General features: G+C 50.3%; 1 protein-coding gene across 16 annotated transcripts in view; it reads right to left on the bottom strand.

The window, feature by feature from the left end:
• Positions 1-24,099, bottom strand: part of CD2H10orf90 (chromosome D2 C10orf90 homolog) — a 259,408-nt gene that overhangs the window by 73,613 nt on the left and 161,696 nt on the right. The window contains exons 1-3 of one of the 16 annotated variants that reach the window (XM_027063379.2): positions 19,616-20,193; positions 8,454-8,520; positions 504-595 (exon numbers count right to left, since the gene is read on the bottom strand). The exons of 7 other annotated variants lie outside the window; for them this stretch is intronic. In XM_027063379.2, the coding sequence (XP_026919180.1) occupies positions 504-595; positions 8,454-8,490 (129 nt within the window). In that variant the 5' untranslated portion in view covers positions 8,491-8,520; positions 19,616-20,193. Of the gene's footprint in view, positions 1-503; positions 596-3,452; positions 3,535-8,453; positions 8,858-19,583; positions 20,194-24,099 lie in introns of those variants that run through there. 8 more of the 16 variants (XM_053207038.1, XM_027063383.2, XM_027063385.2 and 5 more) reach the window with 8 other exon arrangements.

Genomic DNA, 24,099 nt, shown 5'->3' on the forward strand with positions numbered 1-24,099 from the left:
CGTTCATGCTCTGTCTCTGTCTGTCCCAAAAATAAATAAACGTTGAAAAAAAAAATTAAAATTGAGATTCAATCACCGTACTCTCCTATGATACTGCAAATTTACCAATTGTTGGTGAAGATTATAAAAGACTGATTAAATAGACACGGCATACTTTAAAATTTTTTTAATGTTTTTATTTATGTATTTATTTTTGAGAGAGACACAGTGCGAGTGGGGGAGGAACAGAGAGAGAGAGAGAGAGAGAGAGACGGAATCCAAAGCAGGCTCCAGGCTCCGAGCTGGCAGCACAGAGCCCGACGCGGGGCTCGAACTCACGAACCGTGAGATCATGACCTGAGCCTAAGTCGGACGCTTAACCGACGGAGCCACCCAGGCGCCCCTGCCTTAATTCAGTTTTGACTAAACTAAATAAAATGCAAACACATCATAAGTAGGCCCATGAGCACGTTTTATAGTTGGCTGCATTTTACTGGCTGGTCTAGAAGTTAGAAACATGTTACCTCGGTGAAGTCAGATTTCTTCTCTAGAACATCAGACTGAAGATTTTTAAGGGCAATTTGATCATTTGAACTATACTGGCTGTCCCGTAATCCTAGGCAAAAGGAGATAATACGGCTACTTTTCAGTAAATGAGAGGATATGATGGAATCTAGAACTCTATGGTTTCATGGCACCCCGTCAGGTATTATGTACTAGCCAAGGGTGTATCCAGTATATTCTGACTCGTGATGAAACCTTGTACATTTCCTTCTTTTATTCCATCCCCCCCCCCCACTTAGGCTCTCTGGCTTTATTATAATTTAGTTTATAATTAGGCTGCAAGATTCCTTCTTCCATGCTGTTGTTTAGAGTCCTAGATTCAGTAATAATTGAACAAGTTCAGACCGCTCACATTCTCCCTCATCCTGAGTTTATACCCAGCAGGAGAGAAAAACACACGTAAGGGGTTCCCGGCACCACCAGAGTTAAGAAAAGGCTGAAACTGTACGACGAACTTTTATCCAATCTCTTAACACCACAGTGCTCGAAGGAGCTGTGAGTGGCCCAGACGCTGACAGTGAAACTGCTTCGGACCGGCTGAGGATAATACCTGTGATACCACTGTGGGGATAAGTAAGACACTGTGGATAGCCCTCCACAGAGACACCTGCCACACTGACAGCAGAGCCTATCATCAGAGCCAAGGGCACACGGCAGGGGGCCGAGAATCGTGAACCTGGGTTCCAGCTGCCCCACCAGCAACGAGCTTGGTAGCTGTGGACAAGTCTGTGGAACCACTCTGTGGGATTTTCCTGTCCACCAAAGCCGCCCTGCACTCCTCTGCAGCACCGAACAGGATCCACAACCCAGCACCGAACAGGATCACAACCCAGCACCGAACAGGATCACAACCCAGCAGCATTATGATGCCCGCCTGGGTGCCTGTTGCTAAGTCAGGAATGTATACCAAACACAGGAAGGAGGGTGAAGAGAAGAAGAGCCTGCGTGGTCCAGTCTCTGCAGCCCAGGGAACAACGTCACCCTCACAATACAGATATTCTGGGGAGAGTGATTTTTCCAAAGCCTACGAAGAACGGTTCCCCAACGGCTAGTGCTGGTGATGAGGTTCTCTAAGTTAGAGAAGAGGGAGAAGAGGCTGTCTTCGTCAACTCACGAGAAGGGCTTATTAAAAATTTACAATATAACTGAAATAACTCGCAGAATTTCAAGCATTTTACGGAGAAAATGGTACACTATAGCACTTTTAATCTTGGCAGGTTTGCAAGGGGATCATGGGCATTTCAAGGGCCACCACTGACCCATCCAAAGCCTGCTCGCGTCCCCTCTCATCCTTGAGTGACGACGGAGCCCCCATCAGCTCCAACGCAGATGCGTGACTACACCTCCATCTCCTTCCATTACTGAGGGACACAGATAGTCATCCAAGGTGACGCGCACAGACCACTTTCCATGAAGCACAAACGTAAGACCTGAAAGATCTCACGGATTTCTCTGCAGGGTCGATGCATCACGACGAGCTGACAATAAAGCTGATGAAGAAGGAAATCTCCCGGCTCTAGTCATGTGGCCTCGTGTTAAGAAGTCTGAAGTCAGCACAGGCTTTGGGGCCAGCTAGACCCAGAGCTGCAGCCCAGCTCAGCCCCCAGCTCACCTGCAGCAGGTGAGTTACTTGGCCTCTCTGAGTTTCTCCAGCCATGAAATGCACAGACGAACATCTCTCGCCCAGCCTTGCCATCAAGGCCCTGAGGGCAGTGTATGTAAAGGACTTGGGCCGGGGTGGGATCTGGGGTTGATGTCTGATAACCCGCACTGGTTATGACTCTTAATGAGTCTGACCAAGACAGCACCGCCTCCCATCCCAGCCTAGATGGTCGCTAGAGTCAGACCACAAGGTCCCAGGATCTCGAGCTACACGCGTGGCTTTGGGAAAGTAACTCCGCATCCCTTGGCTCCTTGTTGTGAAATGGGACATAATAATGGAGCCTACTTTAGAGAGGTCCTGAAAGAGATTGAGTGGCCTACCTAACCTGCCCTCAGCACAATGCCCAGAACATAATGACATGTGATAAACATGAGCTACGGGGCAGGGGCATCCCCCCCAGCAGGGAGGAGGGCCAGAACTGGACCCAGACAAGCAGGGGCTGAGTCTCAGCACTCCGCGGCTGCTGCAATATTGCCCACCACCTTCGGGGCTCAAACAGCACAGATGTGTTATCGTCCAGCTCTGGAGGTCGGACGTCCAGTGCAAGTCTCACAGAGCTACAGTCAAGGGACTGGCTGGCCGCACTCCTTTGGGAGGCTCCAGGGAGAATGTGGTTCCTTGCCTTTTCCAGCTTCTAGATGCTGCCGGCTTTCTTTGGCGTGTGGCCGCACGTCACTCAAGCTCTGTGTCCATCATCACTTCTTCTCTCTCTGACCCTCCCGCCTCCCTCTTATGGGGACCCTTGTGCTTAGATTGGACCCACAGATAATCCAGGATCACAGTCCCGTCTCAAGGTTCTTAACCACATCTGCAAAGTCCCTTTTGCCATGAAAGGTAGGATGTCCACCAATTCCGGGGACTAGGATGCAGACATCCTAGTTGGGGAGACTGAGGTAGATGCATTGGATGAAATGTAGGGCCTTTAAAACAATAAATATAAGGTCTATGTAGCAACACGGGTAAGTATTCACAATGCACTGTTTATCGAAAGAAAGGGCTCAAAAACTCACGAACCACACGACGATCAAACGTGAAGACATACGTACGAGAGTTCACAAAACTGGTAAAGTTGGAACTTACAGCCACGAGCCTATTTTGGAGTGAAAATGAGGTAAGACTAAAGCCACAAAAGAGGATGTCTGATACAATGACCTCAAAGGACACAAGGAGGTGAGTTACGAGAGTGGTTAAAAGCATAGAATTTGGGAAAGAAAGACCCTGAATCAAATCTGTGTCTGCCATTCACCACTTGGTCAATTTAAGTAATTTGGGGGTAAGTTGGTTAAATTGTCAGTCTTGTTTTCCCAAGTGTCAGAGGAAATGAGACCCTGTAAGAAATAATGGGACGATGAATAGCAAGGCTGTTAGCAGAGTGCCTGGCATGCAGTGAGGACACATCCCCTGTGCCTTCCCGCTTGACCACGGATGGAGGCCCCCGCCATCGGGTGACCCCGTGCTGGCATCTCCAAGTAAGACAAAGCCAGGGGACACGTGGGGCAGGTTAGCAAGAACTACAGTAAATAGGAGTTTTGGCTTTTCCAGTAGCTGGAACCCATGAGTTTCATGGGAAAGTGGTTCACGTCTCCCATACAGAAGATGCATTAACCAGACCAGATTGCACGTGGCCTTGGTCTTGCTCCTGGTGCGAGGACAGGAAGGGGCCAGGCCAGTCTGCTCCTCTCCACAGTGGGAGCTGGCCTGGCCCAGACCTCCCCCAGGGGCCGGTTGAGTCCACTCCGCATCAAGAAATCGTCCTGGTTAAGAGGAAACTGGCAGACGGCGGGCAGGCCCTGTGCACCTGCAGGGCATATACACCAGCCCAGGTGCCATCCCAGAAATCTCGCAGCCCGGAGCCAAATTCCGGCTGTACCGCTTTGGGTAGTGTACATGACCTCCCTGACTCCAGTTTCCCCTCTGTGACATTAGACCTGGAGCTGTCTCCGTTTGCGCCCTGCTGTGGGGCGCCGTCCCATCACCCAGCTGTTGGGAGGGTAGCTGTCAGGGACTCACAGCTTCACTCTTCTCTGACAACAGTCCTCTGTGGATGCTGCACCTTTCTGTATGTTGGCCCACAGCCAGGGGTGGGACACAAAAGAGGTACAAAAGCCAGGAAAGCTCTATTGTGCATGCTCCAGAGGGTAAGCCAAGGGCCAGATTGTACCCCGTCAGGCCTCCCTAACTCTCTCACAGTCCTTTCCTGGGGCACACCCTCACCCACATGTCTCCCAATCCCTACCTCAGGCTCTGCTTCTTGGAAACCCAATGGGGTCCTACTGCACAGCACTGTTTAAGACTGAGAGCTTTCAGAGTGGGGCTCCTGGACCACAACCTTCTGCATCATGGGCGAACTTGCTGGAAGTGCCCATTCTCGAGTCCCACCCGCCCTCCTGCAGATCTACTAAATCAGAGAGTTGGGTGGGACTTAGCAGAGAGATTTTAGCAAGCCCTCCAAAACATTCAATGCAGCTCGGGTCCAAGAACACTGCCAGTCTTAAGCCAACAAGCTCTTCTACAAAGGGTAAGTTTAGGGCCCTGGGAGGAAACCACATGCTTTTGATCGCAAAACCACACCATGGCTTTTGGAAAACTGTATCTAGGGGGATCTAAATGGGACCCTTAACCACTTACTTCCACTAAAATAAAGCCATCAACACCACCAGCATCCTGACTTTTATTTTGATATTAATTTAAAAATCAGCCTGACTAGGGGTGGGGTCCGACTTCGGCTCAGGTCATGATCTCGCAGTTCATGGGTTCAAGCCCTGCATCGGGCTCTGTGCTGACAGCTCAGAGCCTGGAGCCTGCTTCGGATTCTGTGTCTCCCTCTGTCTCTGCCCCTCCTCCATTCTCTCTCTCTCTCTCTCTCTCTCTCTCTCTCTCTCTCTCAAAATTAAATAAATAAACATTAAAAATTTTTTTTTAAAAATCAGCCTGATTTTAGCCAACAATCCATTGCGGGTTTATGGATCAGTTGTGTGGTGCCCAGTGCTCTGGTCCTCTGGGCCCCAGGGAAGGTGTCAATGCACTGGCATGTCTGAAGAAGTTTCCTCTCCCGAGATGGTTGAAAGGTCTGTATATGCTTCTGTCTCCATCAGCCTTAGCCACTCATCCAAGGCCATTCACCCTCAACTTTGAGCCCCTTTCCAGAGCCCACAAGATTCATGAGTGACATTAAGTGAACACATCAAGAGACCCTGAGCCAGACACTCCTGAAATTCAGATTTCCTCTCTGGAGGAAGGCGTGCTTCAGGCATGGAGTCCAGAGCAGGAAGTTATGTAGCACTCGGGGTGTTGGGGGCCCTGGACTGAGGCAAAGGCAATGAGAAGCTCTCCCGCCCATGGCTCTGCTGTCCCGGCCTCCGCGAGCCACGGACAGAGCCCTGCCAGCGAAAGGGACCCCAGCAGGGTTTGGGATGAAATGGCCCTATAGGATGGGGTGAGTTTAGACAAATATAGAAGTGGGGCGGACAGAAGGTGGCACAGCCTGAACAGAGGTGTAAGAGAAGGTGGAAATGGCTTAGAGTAGAAAAAGCAGAAAAATCCAGCATATTTGGAGACCGGCAGGTAAGCACAATGGGTGAAGCACAGGGTAGGAGCAAGGAATCACCCACAATTCCCATACAGCACCCAACAATGCTCGAGGCGTCGCTACAAAAACAGCGGACGAGCACCGCCTGATGAATCACTCCATCAAAGTCATGTGGAAATGACGTGCCCAGCCTTCAGTTAGTTTGGCGAGCACGCGTGTTTGCATTCCTCCATCATCCACATCAGGGACAAGAAGGCGCATCCAGATTCCCACTTCTGGGTCCATAAACGCCTCTCCTCACCTACAGCCTTAACAGGAGCTTCTGCCACGTTGAACCATACCTTACGAAAGCATTTCAAAATGGATGTTTCTCAGAACCACTTCTCCAATTTAAGTTAAACTAATCATCTCTGTGGGGTTTGACCCTGTTAGCTACCCAGTGTCTCTGGGAGATCTTTCCATCTTTGACTTCTGGAACAACGGGTCTTCTGTCTTCCTCCCTTCTGGCCACTGTGTCTTACTTTCCTTTGTGGGTTCTCTCTTTGACCATCCTGTTCTCCCTCTGGGCCCTCGTGCCAAATCTCAGACACACCGTGGCCTCTGCTCACTTTATAAACCCATGCCAAGGAAAGACCCAGATCTCCTCTGTGAGCACCAACCTCTAGAACCACCTAGCCTCCAAATCACCTAGTATGAAAGGGAACCAACTCTCCCCAAGCTGCCTCCTCTCTTCCTCCTCCTCCTCTTCTCCCTCCTCTCCCTCCTCCTCTTCTCCCTCCTCTCCCTCCTCCTCTTCTCCCTCCTCTTCCTCCTCCTCCTCTCCCTCCTCTCTTCCTCCTCCTCCTCTCCCTCCTCCTCTTCTTCCTCCTCGTCCTCTCCCTCCTCCTCTTCTCCCTCCTCTTCCTCCTCTCTTCCTCCTTCTCCTCTCCCTCCTCTTCCTCCTCTCTTCCTCCTCCTCTTCTCCCTCCTCCTCTTCCTCCTCCTCTCTTCCTCCTCCTCCTCTCTTCCTCCTCCTCTTCTCCCTCCTCTTCCTCCTCTCTTCCTCCTCCTCCTCTCCCTCCTCCTCTTCTCCCTCCTCTTCCTCCTCTCTCCCTCCTCCTCCTCTCCCTCCTCTTCCTCCTCTCTTCCTCCTCCTCCTCTCCCTCCTCCTCTTCTCCCTCCTCTTCCTCCTCCTCCTCCTCTCCCTCCTCCTCTTCTCCCTCCTCTTCCTCCTCTCTTCCTCCTCCTCCTCTCCCTCCTCCTCTTCTCCCTCCTCTTCCTCCTCTCCCTCCTCCTCTTCTCCCTCCTCTTCCTCCTCTCTCCTCCTCCTCCTCTCCCTCCTCCTCTCTCCTCCTCCTCCTCTCCTCCTCCTCCTCTCTCTCCTCCTCCTCTCCCTCCTCTTCCTCCTCTCTTCCTCCTCCTCCTCCTCGTCCTCTCCTCCTTCTCCTGCCAAACCACACCCATTATTTCGGCAAGTGGCCACCATCCACCTATCGCCCACAATAGAAACTGAGGCGTCCCTTCCTACCCCCCTCTTCCCCTCCAATGTCCAGTGGAAAGCCAAGGCCTGTTTTCCTTACGAGATAGGCTCTGTTCCGTCCCATCTGGTTAATCCTACCAGTACTGCCTGCTCCTGGTGAGGTCACAGTCAAGCCGGTGACCCCACACCAGCCTCGTCTCCTGTCTGGCTCCCCGCCCCCAATCTCCTTGACATCACCAGTTTGTGACCTTGTGGCTCCCTTGAAAAATCTAACGAAAGGATCCCCAATCTGCCCTCCCCTCCTCGAACAGGGCGTGAGAAACATACACATAAGAACCTGAGCTCCTGTGTTGGGGCCCTGGGGCTCTAGGAGACTAGGCTTAGATGCCCTTAAAAGAAGCCTGCTGCTACTTCCCCGAGGTGGCAGCTCCCGCGTCTCTACGATCCCGGGTGCCACCTTTCCGATCTTCCCGTGCGGCTACCTCCTCGTGCTCTGAAACAGCTCACGACTGTCTCCTCTGGGGAGGGCTCCGTGGCTGACCCTACCCTGCATGCCCCCCGGTCCAGCATGGCACCCACGTACATTTCCTGGGGCTGCCGTGACAAGTTATCACAAATGAGGTGGCGACAGGAATTTATTCTGGAGGCCAGCAATCTCAAATCAAGGTGCTGGCCGGCCATGCCATGTCTGAAGGACCCAGGGGAGCATCCTCCCTCGCCACTTGCTGAGTGCTCGCGGTTGCCGGCCGTCCTCATGTTCCTTAGCATGTAGCAGTGTGACGCGCAGGTCTGTGTCCATCGTCACATGGCCATCCTTCCTCTGTCTCTGTGTCTGCAAATCCCTCTCTTTACAAGGGCACCAGCCACTGGCTTTAAGCCTCCCCCCCTCCAGTCTGACCTCATCTCGACTGTATCTGCAAGGACTCTATTTCCAAATACGGTCACGTGAATTCGCAGGTATTGGGGGTTAGGACTCCAACGAATCTTTTTGAGGAACACAATTCGGCCCGCATCTATGCCCCTGACAGGCTGTCACTACCTTCTGTCCTCACTACACTCTTCTGTAATGATCTGTTCACGCGTCTGCCTCCCCAAGCGGACTGAGGTCTTCAGAAGACATTCTCCTATTCATCTCCCTCCTCCCGTGCCTCGTCTAGCACCTGGCCAGCTGGGGACACTCACTGCATGGTGACTGAATGAACAAATTATTTTATATTTGGACAAGAGTTACACCTGTGGGGCAAAAAATCACAACATACCTTCCTCAGGCACTTTTATCGTATATATCACTGGCATTTCAAATACATTTTACTCCGTTTCAAAGGTCTGTTAATGACAAGGAGGTGTTTGGCTAAGAAAAAAGAAAAGAAAGAAAGAAAAACCCAGCACAGTTTCCATCGGTAACTACTCTTGGAATGAGGCAGGTTCCCACCTTCCGCCTTAGGCTGGAGAACCTCTAAAGGTTGTACTTGTGATGGAGTCACTGGAATGTGTACACGGCAACCAGGGGCGGGGCAGGGATTCCACCTTGGCTTTGACAAGTAAGGAAAGTTCTCATGACCACTATGTAGAAGCTTTCCAAGGAGCACTGTCAGGTGTGAGACAAGGAGCTGTTTCGTCTACCGCCTACGGTCAGATACCCATTTCTCCACCTCCTCCCCAGCTTCTCAGTACTTTATTTTTCGCCTGTTTTTGACGATGCTGGTCCTCTCGCCAAGCACCATTTTTACCGTTTAAAAGCGCCCTGACTAGGAACGTGCATTCAGAAAACATCACAATGTTCATGTGAATAACCCGCTTTTAATACGTAACCAAATTCTGCGAGCCAGTGTATCTAAAATATTGGGCAATGTAACAGTCGGTTTACCATGCAAGCTATAAGAACAATCGGTTTTCATACAATTTAATAAAACACCTTTGACACTAAAGTATAATGAACGCTGGTTTATCATTTATGCCCAACCACATCTGAGGTAGCTTATAATGAGCAACAAGGATTTTTGCCAAAAGATAGAACACGCAGGGGCACCAGGATGGCTCAGTTGGTTAAGGCATCTGACTCTTGATTTTGGCTCAGGCCGAGATCTCACGGTTCGTGGGATCGAGCCCCACGTGGGGCTCTGCGTGCAACGACGGTGCAGAGCCCGCTTGAGATTCTCCCTCCCCCACTTCTCTCTGCTCCTACCCCACTCTCTCTTTTGCTCTCTCAAAATAGTTAAACTCTAGAAAGGGAGAACTGTGATAAACGAAGCAAGTGGGGACCTGGAGAAATCACCGAACCATATCGCCTGGACTGAAGGTGACGCTCGTGCAGAGGAATCGCAACCTAAGGGCGAGTGTGCAACAGCCAGGTCCACGGGGGGACACAATCCACCAACTTCAGAACTCCTTACTTTTCAAATGAAATATGCCGTTTCGTAAGGAAAGTGGTTTCATCCCTGGAGACAAGGCATTGGCAGCATGGGTCTCTATGTAAATGGACAGCACCTTGGTAAGCCTTTTCACAAACACCAAACCAATGTAGATTTCACTGGCTGATCCCAAGGGGCATGGAGTCTGGTCAATGTCACTGGTACATCTTCACGCCCAAAATTTATTTTCCCCTCTTTACGAGACAACCCATGCTGGTCACAGTGTTACCTCCTTTAATGCTCAAAATGGCCTTACGAGGAGGGCACGGTTACTACCCCAGTTTTACAGGTGAGGAAGCTGAGGCTCATTGAAGAAACCCGCCAGGGTCACCCAACCAGTAAACCTCAAGCTAAGACTTTGCAATAATTAATGATCACTGTCCCTGCAGAAAGGGTAGAAATGGGACAGGGTCTGTAGACCTGGTAACATCTCTGAAGCGTGAGAAAGCACCTGGGCTTTGGTAGCAGGGCCCCGGGTGACACCCCGGAGCTACCGTGTTCTAATGCTACAACCTTGGACGAGCCACACAACCTCCAAGCCCGTGTCTGCTCCTCGGTCAGAAAGGCATACTGACACAGGCATTGTCGGGCTGGGACGTATGAAATGAGCCGAAGGAAGGTTTTTGTGGGCTCGGCACAGCGTCTGGGACACAACGGGCCCTTGAGAAAATGGACCGTGTTATCAGCCCCAGTTTTACATCTAACTTTCATCTCAGAAAATCAAGGCCATAGAGATGTTTTGAAAGCCTATCCGCGGGTCTTCCAGCCATTTCACAGCTGATTTCCGACAGGTCTGGAACCTGATGCACCGTGTCTCTGGCCCTCGGTGTCCAGGCTGGCTCCCGGTTTGCCCTCATGGGCTGATCATTTGCCCTCATGGGCCGTCTTCTTTTGAGCCCCTCAATTGCGGTAAAACACACATCAAGGTACGACCGTCGTCATTTTTCAGTGTCCAGTTCTGTGGTGGTTCAGTATGTTCCCCTTTGTGAAACCATCAGGACAGCACCACCCCTCTCCAGAACCCTTTACCTTGTACACCTGAAGCTGTGCCCACAAAAGCTCACTCCCCCATTCCACACCCCCGGGCTCTGGGCGACGCTATTCAACTCTCTGCCTCCCTAAATGTGACTGCTCCAGAGAGCTAACATAAGCGGACTCACACAGCGTTTGTCATTTCGTGACTGCCTTGTTTCACCGAACGCGTCCTCAAAAGTCACACATGCTATAGCCGGTATCGGCATTTCCTTCCTCTTTGTTTTTTTAAAACCCTATTTCTTTATTTTTTTTTAATTTTTTTTAACGTTTATTTAGTTTTGAGAGAGAGTGACATAGCATGAGTGGGGGAGGGGCAGAGAGGGAGGGAGACAGAGGATCCGAAGCAGGCTCCAGGCTCCGGAGCTGTCAGCACAGAGCCCGATGCGGGGCTCGAACCCATGAGCCGTGAGATCAGGACCTGAGCTGAAGTTGGACACTTAACGACCGAGCCATCCAGACATCCTGTCCTTCCTCTTTAAAGCTGAGTAATATTCCGCTGTGTGTATAGACCACATTTTGTGTATCCATTCACATGTCGGATGTTTGGGTCGCTTGTACCCTTAGCTATCATGAATAATGCTGCCGTGAACCCAGCTGTACAAATACTCCTTCGAGTTCCTGCTTTCAGTTCTTTCTGCAGGTTATCTTGTGCCTTTCGTTCTGAACTCCTGTTGGTCTTATAAGCTAATATTTTCTTAGTAAACGCTTGAGTTCTTTTGAGGAGTAGATAGGGCAAAGAGACACGTGGATAGATCATTTTAGTAGCCCTCTTAAAAGCATCTCTGAAAAGTAATCGTTCCCTCCACCTTTTGTTCCCCCATGTACGGGGAGAGGGGAGAGGGAGGGGGGTCATTTTAAGTCCCTCATTTTAGGTCCATGACAGAGGTAAGCAAGTAAGCAGAAATGGCCTCTGTCGTGTAATCCAAATCCCTTCAACGGGGGCTCCAGTGTGAAAGGGAGAGAACGCACCTCCCCTCTCAAAAGAGAGTCTTGTGAGCTGGAGGGCAGCCCAGGTCAGCGGAAAACCGGGGGGCCTGGGGCTGGGGGGACAGGGGTTCTGCTAGGTTCCCAAGGAATGTGCAGCCTCCCCTAAGCAGGGGGCCTGGGTCTCGGCCGCAGGGAGGAGGAGTAGGAGAGGTTGAAAGAGGGCGCTGTTTCCTCCTTTCTTTTGGCTTCAAAAGGGACACAGCGTGGGGCACCTGGGTGGCTAAGTCGGTTGAGCGTCCGACTTCGGCTCAGATCATGATCTCACAGTCCTTGAGTTCAAGCCCCACATCGGGCTCTGTGCTGATAGCGCGGAGCCTGGAGCCTGCTTCGGATTCTGTGTCTCTGTCTCTCTCTGCCCCCTCCCCGCTCACGTTCTGTCTCTCTCTGCCTCTCAAAAATAAAGAAAATTAACTAACTAACTAACTAACTAAATAAATAAATAAATAAAAGGGACACAGCATGATGTGGCCTGCAAAGCCCAAATGGGCAGCAAGGACGTTGGGCCCAGATCCCACCTGGCCCCTCAGCTGTGACCTTGAGCCGGTCAGCCCCTTCCCGGCTCAGCTTCCCCATCTGTGACACGTGGACTGTGCAGGGGCCTGCGTGGCCTCAGGGACACCGTCTAGGTCTGCCATGCGGCCCTGCCCCGAGACATCAAGGGGATGTCAAGGTCACCAAGGAACATCAAGGTCACCAAACGAGCCGTTATTATCTTGTATTGAGAGTCACAGGGTGGTTTGATTTCAGAGGGGCCATTGCTGCCTTCACAGGTGGTGCCAGCAACCTGGGACCCTACTCTGGACACCAGTGAGCAGAAAGAGACCCCTGCGTGGGCGTCCCCCCCCCACCCCGTGTGCCCCAGGCTGCAACGGAACGCACTCAGCCGACTTGCAGCCAAGGCAGCGTCCTGCAGGATGAGCAAGGGGGAGTTGTTTGTTTGCTTTTAGTTCAGGCCTGGAGAGCAAGCGCCACACAGGGCAGAAAACCGGGCGGTCTTCGAAACCTCCTGCAAAAGAACCCGGAGTGACGTCCCGCCCAGCCGTAGAGCCACACGCTCCACGAGACTAAGACAACCTGTCGGCTCAGGGCGCGTTACGCAAACAAGCCGCAGGAATATTTTCATGAGCCGTCAGCGTGGATTTCTTCTCCTTCCTGAGGAGCAACCTGACTCCAGTCTGTGGGTCTGTGCGGCTTCTCGTTTCTTGCCCTGCGTCCGCCTGACCTGGCAGGAGCCCGCGGAGAGGCAAACAGGCTCCCCTGTGAGCTGGACAGACGAGGGTGGCACGGCACCCAAGGGCGCCCGGTCGTCAATCTCTCATTTAGGTAAATGGCGTGTAGGAGCCATTGGGCGCACACTGTACCTCGGGGCCCTGTCGGGGGAGAGAGCTGCCGGCCCTGACCCAGGTCCGAGAGCCCAGGCTCGGGGATGCTCACGCACACTCGGCCCTGCTCCCAGGTGTCTGTGCAGGAAGCCGAGTGGCCCCTCGTCTACACATCTCCCTGAAAGCTTAGCAGCTGCGCGGGCCAGATAGACAAGGTTGCTGTGTTCGCTGGGCACTGTTGGTTTTGAATGGTGTGGTTTTCCCATTTTTGTTACCACTGATGCTCCTCTTTAACGGGGCAAAGATCCAGAGCCCCATGTTCCCTGCCAGTCCCTCCTGATCTAACAGACCCTATACGAGACCCAGGAAACCCACCCCCTTCAACGTGGAGGCACAGAAGGAGAAAGGTTGCCGCAAATATCAGCTCGTCCACACCGGCCGCTTTACAAGGAAAGGACTCGGAGGCTCTGAGAGGGGCAGGGCTTGCCAGAGCAGCTCCAGCTGGGGAGCAGCAGAGCTGGTCGGGCTCCTGGGAGAGAGCCCTGGTCTCCAGCTCTCCTTGTCTTCTAACTCACCCCTCCCGGCTAGACTCCCCTCTCTGCAGCTGACATTTTCTACTTTATTTTTAATTTTTTTAACATTTGTTTATTTTTGAGAGAGAGAGAGCGAGCTCACGAGCAGGAAGGGGCAGGGACAGAGAGAGACACACACACACACAGAATCCAAAGCAGGATCCACGTTCTGAGCTGTCAGCGCAGAGCTCGATGCAGGGCCAGAGATCACGACCTGAGCCAAGGTCGGACACCCAACCAACTGAGCCACCCGGGTGCCCCATTACTGTCCATCTTTCTGACTATAGGGTGGGTAGTGCCATCTCATTGTGGTTTCAATTTGCATTCTCTTAATGACTAAAATATTGTCTACTCTTTCATGGGATTGTTGGCTGTCGGTGTATGTCTCTGAAGAAACGTCTATGCAGACCCTTTGCTCATTTTTAAATTGGGTTACTTGTCTATTTATAGCAACTGTAAGAAAAAGATGTGTAATGATGCCTCCCTTTCCCCCACCCCCCTAAATGTGTGAACTGAACAACAGTGATTCTCAGACTCCCATAGACAGGGTTTCAAATTAATGGACCTTGAATGAGAGAGACATTATTTCATGGAAGCTAAGAGAAGGCCCTTTGGCATTCCATAAATAAGAACTTGAGTTTAGTTTGACCACTTAAAATGTGTAACTTCGAGAGAAAAACAAAAACATGGGCGCCTGGGTGGCTCAGTCGGTGAAGCATCCGACTTCGGCTCAGGTCATGATCTCACGGTTTGTGAATTCGAGCCCCGCGTCGGGCTCTGTGCTGACAGCTGAGGGCCTGGAGCCTGCTTCGGATTCTGTGTCTCCCTCTCTCTGCCCCTCCTCTGCTCACGCTCTGTCTCTGTCTTTCAAAAATAAATAAATGTTAAAAAAATTAAAAAAAAAAAAAGAAAAACAAAAACCCAGACTCTTAAATACATAAAACGAGTGGTTGGCAGAGAGGGGGTGGGGGGGGTAGGGGGTAGGTGAAATAGACTAAGGGGATTAAGACCTCACTTAGCGTGAAGAGCACTGAGTAATGTATAGAATTGTTGAATCACCTGAAACTAACATTACACTGTATATTAATTATACTTCAATAAAAAATAAATAACAAAAAAGTTTGTGACTTAGACAAGTTCCCGAACTCTCTGTGCCTCAGTTTCCCCATCTGCAAAACAGGGATGATGGTATCTGTTTCACTGGGTTATTATGAGCAGTGAGAGGGAAGACACACTGAAAACCATTAGGATGTGGCTTGGTATATAGAAAGCACTCGATAAAATTCATTTATTTCCCCAGAGAATATTTATGTATCGCCAACCCTGTGCCGGGCACTAGTGTAGACCCTGAAGTCACAGAAATGAGCAAAACAGACAGAACATCTCTGTCTGTGTGGAGTTTATATGCAGCTTAACATTTTAGCAAAAGTTAATGATTCTAGTTATTATTATAATTCAACATTTTTACTCTTGATTGCAAAATAAGTACCAGCTCATCAGAAACCAGAAACTAGAATGACAAGATAAAGTTTCACTAATGAACTTGAACTTTAGAGAGAGCTGAAGCATTAGCTTCAGTAATTACCGCTCTCCTGCCGGCTCCCCAGAATAGCCTTTCCTTTCTCTCTACTTGCACAGAGACACAAAGGAGCGGTGCCTAAGGAGACACCTGGCCATGGGTCCACCGGCTCTTAGGAAGGTGAAAAAAAAGGAGCAAACACCAAGATTTAGCACTTTTAGGTGTCTGAGCAAAGAGAGGGAGAACACACCAGTCTAAGGGAATTTTAGAAGCTTAAGAGCAGATATTTTTTCTAAATAGGCTAGAGACGTAAATGAGAGGGTAGTTGGGCAGAAAGAGCAAAAGCAGAGCAGCTCCAGCTTCTTGAAAAACAGGTCAGGCGGGGCCGGGTGGGGCTGAACCTGAGACCGAATGAAGGGTAACACTGCGGAGCTCGTCTGGGCATGAGATGCACAACTTACCCGACTAAGCTGGGGCTGCATGATCACAGGAAACCCTGCTTTGTGCAGAGGGCAGTGGAAACCCATGAAACTGACCTGCACTGAAGGCCAGATTCACCATGGACTAGCCATGTGAACCGAAAAAGTCACTTGCCTTTTCTTAACTTCCTCATCTGAAAAATGGGCTCATCAATCCCAACCTCATCCATCAGGTTAGACTCTCAAGTCCTTCTAAGAGAATATGCCCACCATCTGGGATGGGAGGCTTCTAGAAGCACCTAGTTGTCGATGCCCCACTTCCTGTGGGACTGTCTAAGATGCCCAGATGACCCAAGCCTCTTTGTGTGTGTGAGGGGAGATGTCAAACCTAAGAGGACAGGGTTATCGATAGGCTGCCTTTGGAAGACAGACAGACACACAAATAGTCAGGGCAGAGGAATTTTCCCTATCAGATATCAAAATTTAAAAATGTAGAGAAAATGTCAGTGTATCGCTACAGGAATAAACAAAAAAATGACTAGTGGAAAAGAATAAGGAACCCAGAAAGAGACGCTCCCATATATGAAATGTGAAAAATAATGAGGTGGCATGGATAAAAACAAACCATAATAAACGATGCTGGGACAATTAGTTGTCAGTAGTTTAAAAACCAAAATCCATTCCCTACACCCTCCCATGCCCACAAATCAACTCCAGATAATCTAAAAACTTAAATTGGAAAGGTAAGGCTTTGAAACTGTTAAGAGATAAAACAGTCATGACCTTGGGAAAGACACGATACCTTTAAAATGTCCCCAAAGCAAACATTAGCAAATAAAAGTTTGGTAAATTCAAGTATTTTTAAGAACTTCTGACCACTGATAGATGTGATAAAAAGAGGAAGCTATAAATTAGAATAAGGTATTTGGAACCCCCCAGAGAGTTAGTATAACAATAAGAAAAAAACTTCCATAAATTAATTTGAGGAAGACTGGCAACCCAATGGAAAAAATAGGCAAAGACAGAACATACATTTCTCAGAAGAGGAATGTTCCCTGAACAACTGAACTGAATAGATAGATATGGATACATATATCTGTTCGTTGAATAACCTCATCAGTAAATAGAGAAATGGAAATAAAATCATAATAAGAGACTGGTTCATATCTACCCAACTGGTAAAAAATAACAATGCTAAATATTGGTAAAGACACAGGGCAACAGCGACTCCCATATTTGGCAGATAAGCATCCGCTGACACAACCACTGTGACCGTGACCTAGGGAAGGTGAAGATGAGCTCGTTCTGATTTACAGTATTTCATCAAAATTCAGCACTTCGTTGAGTATAAGATGTACCATTCTCTTATGTATCACCACGAAAGAAAAAGCTTCCAATTATGCTCTGAGATGCCAGGAATTTTAAGACACATTCCGATTTCAGACACATTAAGATATAAGAAATTATGCGTCTTAGAATAAACGACATATGGTGTGTGTGTCTAAGAAACCTGCTCGTTGACACCAGAATTTCCAAGACTGTCCACAGCACCATTGCTCTTAATGACAAAATCCTGAAAACAACCACAATGTACTCAGATAGGAGAACTTATAAATAGTGAGACAGTCAACAACCCAGCAGTGAATATAAATAAACGACAGCTGCACACATTAACATGGATGACAAAAAGCAAATGAAAATAAGAGAAGAAATGAATGAAAGCACAGGGAAAAAAATGAAAGAAAAATTAGCAAAACCAAAACTGGGGTTTTTGAGGGAAAGAAAAACCAACAAAACCAATCAAGAAAGCCATGAAAAACACATACAAGTAGCCACTTCCAGGAATGGAAGAGGTGTTAAGACGACAGGCGTGAAAAGGACAATGAACATGTTTTATGGGAATAAATTCAACACAGAAAAGATGCACAAATTGCTTTTAAAAAATACGACTTTACCAAAATTGACGCGAGATAAAACAGAAAATCTTAGGAGTCCTATAGCTCTTATAGGAATTCAGGCATTATTAAAGACACCTTTTTATAAAGAAAACTCCAGGCACCGATGGCTTCACTGGAAACAATGAACAGGATGAGACAGCAGAAAATAAAATCTTAGCTCAGGCAGCCTGTAGGCATATATCGCAAAGATGAACTTCAAGAAGAAAGATAAGGCCAATACTACAAGACTCTTGGGAAATTAGAGACGGTCAGCACAACCTACCACAGACTACCAGTAATATCTGCTAAAGACATTACAAAACATAGAGAGGAGGTACGAAAACTACAAATCAGTGTCCCTCCTAAACATAGACCAGTGGTTCTCAGCTGGGCTAATTGCCTCCTGAGAAATATCTGGCACTATCTGGAGACATTTCTGGTTGTCACCACTGGGGGAGCAGGTGCTGCTAGTGACTGCAGATGTTCCCTTCCAAGAAGTCACAGAGCTGGGCTCCGAGGCCCCCCTCCCAGGGGCTGGCATCACGGCTACATCTTTGTCCCATTCATCAGCACTTGCCTTGGCCCCAGGAACTCTCAAACCCTGAGGCTGGAGCCTTTACTGGGTTCCATCCAAGCTGGGTCACCCTGGGTCAGCCCCCAATAAGTGGAGTCAGGACTCATATACAGAGTGAGCACAAAGCAAGCATTCTGGAAAGGAAGGGGAAGGGGAAGGGGAAGGGGAAGGGGAAGGGGAAGGGGAAGGGGAAGGGAAAGGGAAAGGGAAAGGGAAAGGGAAAGGGAAAGGGAAAGGGGAAGGGGAAGGGGAAGGGGGAGGGAAGGGGAAAGGAAAGGGAAGGGACAGGGAAGGGAAAGGGAAGGGAAGGGAAAGGGAAGGGACAGGGAAGGGACAGGGAAGGGAAAGGGAAGGGAAGGGAAGGGGAAGGGAAGGGGAAGGGAAAGGGAAGAGAAAGGGAAAAGAGGGGAATAGAAGGGAAGAGGGGAAGGGACAGGGAAGGGAAAGGGAAAGGGAAGGGAAGGGAAGGGAAGGGGAGGGAAGGGAAGGGAAGGGAAAGGAAGGGAAGAAGGGAAGGGAGGAAGAAAGAAAGAAAGGGAGGGAGGAAAGGAGGGGAGGAAGGAAGGAAGGAAGGAAGGAAGGAAGGAAGGAAGAAAAGGAAAGGGAAGGAAGGAAGGAAGGAAGAAGGAAGGAACGAAGGAAGGAAGGAAGGAAAAGCTTGCCACTGTATTGCCAAACCCCATTCATATAAACCCGGAACCCAACAGTGTGATTCTGAAGTAAGTGCCTTTCAACTCAGGGCAAATCTGTCTTATCATGTAAGGCCCAGCTCGAACCATTTCCCTCTGGAAGCTTCTGCCCCCAGAAAAACAAACCAGCTGCTCTGGTAGCGGTCAGCGGTTGCTGGCCCGGATGGATGGGCTTCCCAGGGGCAAGAGCCTGATCTGGCTCCTGGGGAGACAAAGCCACGAGAAATGAGCTCGGACGTCGGAGCACCTGAGAGCGACTCTGAGTTCAGCAAAGTCAACCTCTCACCGTGTAAGAGCGAATGAAAAGTTTGCTCACCTGGGCCCCATTACAAGCACTGGTTTCTCCGGGGCGGGCCCAAATCAGTGTGTCCACGTGGGACCTCTTCTGAGAGGCCAGAATCCCCAGAAGAGCTGGGACCAGATTAGACCAGAACCCCCAAGGGTGGTTCTGCATCTAAAGAAGAGGGAGGAAGAAGCACCTGGGGGGTGGGGGGGGGGGGTCAGTCGGTTGAGCGCCCAACTTCGGCTCAGATCATGATCTCATGGTCCGTGAGTTCGAGCCCCGCGTCGGGCCCTGCGCTGACGGTCGGTCAGCGCAGAGCTGGCTTTAGACGCTCTATCCCCGTCTCTCTCTGCCCCTCCCCCGCTCACACTCCCTCTCTCAAAACGGAAAAACGTGTTTTAAAAAGAAAAAAGAAGAGGGAGGGAGAAATGCAACGATTCTCTGTGAGCAGGCAGCCTCTGCTCTTTCTCCCTCCTCACACCCTCGCGTAGAGCTCCGAGCCACGGTGCCCCCTCCTGCCGAGGGGTTTCCTTCTTGCGCCCACGAGATCCGCTTCCCTGGGGAAGACCTGTGCATTGTACCTCCAGGGTGCAAGTCCTGTCCCACCAGCCCTCCTGCCCCCATGGGACTCCCAGGTCCACCTGCTTGTGCCAAATCCACTTCTGTGTGGTACCTGATCACCTGTGTTTCCAGCGCAGGCCTCCCTTCAGCGCTTCTCTGGTCCTGTCGTGGGAGAGTTTCCCTGTCATTTCCTTTTCTTTGGTGTCACATTTGCCATTCTCCACGGCGCCTGCCCTTACGGTTGTCACGAGGCATGTTCCTCTCCGATTCTCCCAGTCCTCTGGGTCTGGCCGGAAGGCGTCCTCCCCAACAGAGGCCGCTGCCGTGTTTGGGATACGGTGCCTCCTTTCATGGGTGTGTCTGTCACTGGTGTCATAAACCAGGACCCAAGAGACATAGGCAGCCCTTTTATGATGTCTACAGAGATGGCTTTCCCGGGCCTCTCATTCGCCCCCAAGGGAAGAAAACATGATAATCCCACAGGATCCCTACAACCTTCATTTTCCTACTGAGAAAGATCGAAACCCCTAGAATGAATTCCAGGTCTGTTTGTTCCCGTCATGTTCTCATTCGGCTTCCCTCCTCCCCCAGCAAACTGACAGAATCGGGGACATTCCTGGAGAAGCTGGAGCCTCTCAGCGAGCTCCCGTCCATCTGCCACACTCACGGTGGGAACACGGTGCTGCCTCTCGACACCTGGCGGGGTCTGCACGGGGCTGTTGGCCGTGGGGAGTCTCTGTGGACTCACCACCGCCCCCCCCCCACCCCCGCCTTGCATCGGCTCCCTGGGAGCAGAAACCGGCCACCCCCACCTCGCCCAGGAACGGGTGCCCGGGTGGCTTGCTCGCAGCACCTGAGGTCACGCTCCCACGAAGAGCTGCGTATTTTCACGTCGGACCCAGGAAGCTTTCAAACAGATCTCCAAACCTCTCAGACGTTCCTCATAGATTCCTGCGGCCAGATTGCGAAACGTGAAGCTGTGCTCAGACCTTTACACATCTAGTCGTATTGTTCGAAATCCGTGGATGTAAAGGAAACGGTGAGAAAAATATTTACAATTGAAACCCACAGCAGCAGGGATTCAGATTCTCTCTCTCTCTCCATATATATATATATATATAATTTTATATACGTGTGTGTGTGTGTGTGTATATATATATATTTTTTTTCATTTTCCTCAGAACCTCCATGTTAGGGGGGCAGGGCCTGGACCACCATGAGCCATACAAACCCCCGTGGGCGGCATACCTGCCCTCGAACCTCCAGTGTGCACCGACTCAAGCCCACATGAGGTACGAACGCTGTAATCCCTGCTAGGGGCTCCTCTTCTCCAAGAACAATCTGAGCTGTCACTGCAGGGACCACGAGTAAGTGACAGGTGGAACAGAATCTTGACTCCCACTCTTGCTCCCATTGGTGTGGAACGAAGCTACAAGCCCTAAAGAGCCATCTGGGCCACCGGAGGCACATGGTTACAAGAGAAGCTCACCCTTTGCATGTCAAGGGTTCCCCAAGGGGCCCCTTCAGGGGTGCGGCCCTGGGAGTCGGTGGGCACTGACCTAGGAACCCGGTCTTTGGTCTGGAATAAGCGGTCCCACTGTGGGACACAGAGCATCCTCCATCGATGGATGCGGGCGGGGGTGGGGGGTGATGCAACCTTGAACCTGGGAAAGGGGCGGCTGGGGCGGTAGTGGTTTGAGGCAGTGTTCACTAAACGCTCTTGGGCAAAGACTTGGATGCAAAGCCCGTCCTGCCCGACGTCACCCCAAAGCTCCCCCACCAGGCTGCACCGGCTTCCACCTGTGCCCTCCACACTCAGCCCGCCCACCGCAAAACGATGCATGAAGCCATATTTGTGTTCTTACAGACAAAAATGCCCTTGAATTCTTTCAGCGCCCTGCCCGAGTCTGATAAAAATGTCTGCTGCTCAAAGGTAGCCCCGAAAATCCTGCAGCAAGAAGTCTGGCCAGGTGAGGAAACTTGGGGTCCTGGATCACCAGCCTCGTGTTTCCCCTGAAACAAAGCTTCCAAGGGCTGGATCTGGCAAGTCACCCATTCTCCTGCCGAGTCCTCAGAATAAAAACACCTGACATTCAACAAACAGAGGGACGTGAAAATAAAGAGAAATGTAAGTGGGTTTGGTGCTTATCTGTCTTTCCAACAAAAGATAACAGGTAATTGCTTTTTTATCACCGGCACTTGAAATTTGAAAGTAAAGGAGGAGCCAGGCTTGATATCACACCTAAACTTGGCAGTCCATTGATCCTTAACTTCCACTTCTGCTGAGGACCAAATAGTCAGACAACCCAGATGCTCGTAGGCGATTCAATAAGAAAAATAGCCAAGAAGCAGCAGAGGCAACGTCAGCCATGTCGTTTCCAACAGGAGGGCTTTCTGTTTAGATTTTGTTAACTGATTACATATATGCATGCCCCCCCCCCCCCACCGAAAGTTCTAAAATGTCACCGATTCTCTAAATCCAGACTTTACCAAAGAAGAGACATCTGAACAAGGGGAACAGGATGCTTCATACCTTCCCCGGGAAAGGAGAAAGCTGTTGCCTAGCAACCCGGCCCCCCAAAATGCCCTCCAGTTACCTGGCTCTTGTGAAAACTGAGCATCTTTAACAGACACAGCCACTGCCTCAGTTGCCACAGCAAAGCGCTTTGCAGGGAGCACCCCTCTCTCCTCTCTTTCCGCCCCCGGGGCTTTCCCAGGTAGTGCCACAGAGTGAGCCAACAAACCTCGTGTCCAGGCTTCCCGGGTTGTCTCCCTCTGAGATGAAGATCCCCCGATTCCTCCCCACCTAAATCTCCTGCAACTCAATGCAACAGAAATGTACTTTTTTTGTGTCTGAAGAATTCTCTGGATGCTCAAGAAATTGCATGGCTCAGCAGAGAATCGTGGTCTCTTTCATCTGGAGGTAATTCTCCAGGTTTCAACTGGTTATTCTTTATTGAACATTTTTTTTTGAAATCGAAAAGATTTATTGAATATTGTCATGGGTTAAATGGTGCCTCCCCCCCTGCCCAAATACCTATGTTGAAGTCCTAAGGTGATTGGGTTGAAATGAGATCAGTAGGGTGGCCCTGATCCAATATGACTGGTATCCTTATAAAAAGGGGAAATTTGGACACAGACAACACACACACACACACACACACACACACACACACACACACACAGAGAGAGAGACCATGTGAAGATAAAGGCAGAGAGCAGGGTGATGCATGAATGAGCCAAGAAATGAGTGGGGAACGAGAAGGACGGAACGGATCGTCCATGCGTCACAGTCTCAGAAGGACCCAACTCTGCCAGTGACACGTTGATTTTGGATGTCAGGCCTCCGGAGCTGGAAAGTAATACGTTCCTGCTGTCTAAACCACTCTATGTGTAGTCCTTTGTTTGAGTGTCCCAGGAGACCCTTACTACGATTCCCCACATGCCATATGCTGCTATGGGTGTCACTCCCTTTCTCATCGAGCCCCCACGGCTCCCCACGTCTGATTCACCACGGTTAGCACACAAGCAAGCCGGGGCTTGGTGAAATGGTGCGAACTTGCCCAACACCCCATGGCTCCCAAGTGCAGGAACTGGAATTCCCGCTCAAGTCAGATGCCTCGGGAGACCACACTCTGAACCTCCTTCTTGTTCTCCCTCTGCTCCTTCTGGATGTAGCTTCCTTCACCCCGCAGACCGGGGCTTCCCCCAGAAGTAACTAACAGCGAGGCTAACTGCGAACCAGGACAGGGAAACCCGAGAAGACCAAGGTGGCTGTGAAATATTTAACATGTCGATGGGAGGCACATTGCCAGCTGAGCTCCAGCCAGGAATGGTCCTTGGCTGACGGGCAAGAGATTTCTGCTGTAGCAAGATGAGCCGGGAGCAAAGTTAGCCTTGAACTTCATTAAACCTCTGTGTCTCTAGGGCCACGGGGAGAAAGAGCCTGGAGCAGGCCCTGCAGTCCCAGCACTGAGCAAGGCGGTGCAGAGGGACCTTCCCACCGCGGTGGCAGAGTAGAGCACTTCCGGAAGTATTTTCTCACATTTGCAACACTCAGCAATTCTACTGTAGCTTGGATTCGTGCATTTACCACGGATAGCAAAACATCTACCAGGGAAAGCAAACTTTGGTGAATAGAGGAAAACCCCACAGTAGGGCTCTGTTCCACGACAGAGAGGGGCTAAAATTACCACAGGCAAGTGATGGCGAATTGGTATCCCCAACAAGGTCACCATGTTCAGAAAGCTAACCGCGTGGGCATGTGTGTGTGTGTGTGTGTGTGCGTGCCCGCGTAGAAGGATTCTTTGTTGTTTGTGGAGTCTCTGCAGTAGCATTTCATGACCTGGTGAAGGTTTCCCATCAAAGAAGTTGCCTCTGTCTACAACATTACAAATCATAAATAAATGCATTAAAAATTTTTTTTAATCTTTATTTATTTTTGAGAGAGAGAGACAGACGACAAAGACAGAGACAGAGTGTGAGTGAGGAGGAACAGAGAGAGAAGGAGACACAGAATCTGAAGCGGGATCCAGGCTCCGAGCTGTCAGCACAGAGCCTGACGCGGGGCTCGAACTCACGAACCAGGAGATCATG

This window comes from Acinonyx jubatus, chromosome D2 (genome assembly GCF_027475565.1).
Source record: "Acinonyx jubatus isolate Ajub_Pintada_27869175 chromosome D2, VMU_Ajub_asm_v1.0, whole genome shotgun sequence".
NCBI classification, from domain to species: Eukaryota; Metazoa; Chordata; class Mammalia; order Carnivora; family Felidae; genus Acinonyx; species Acinonyx jubatus.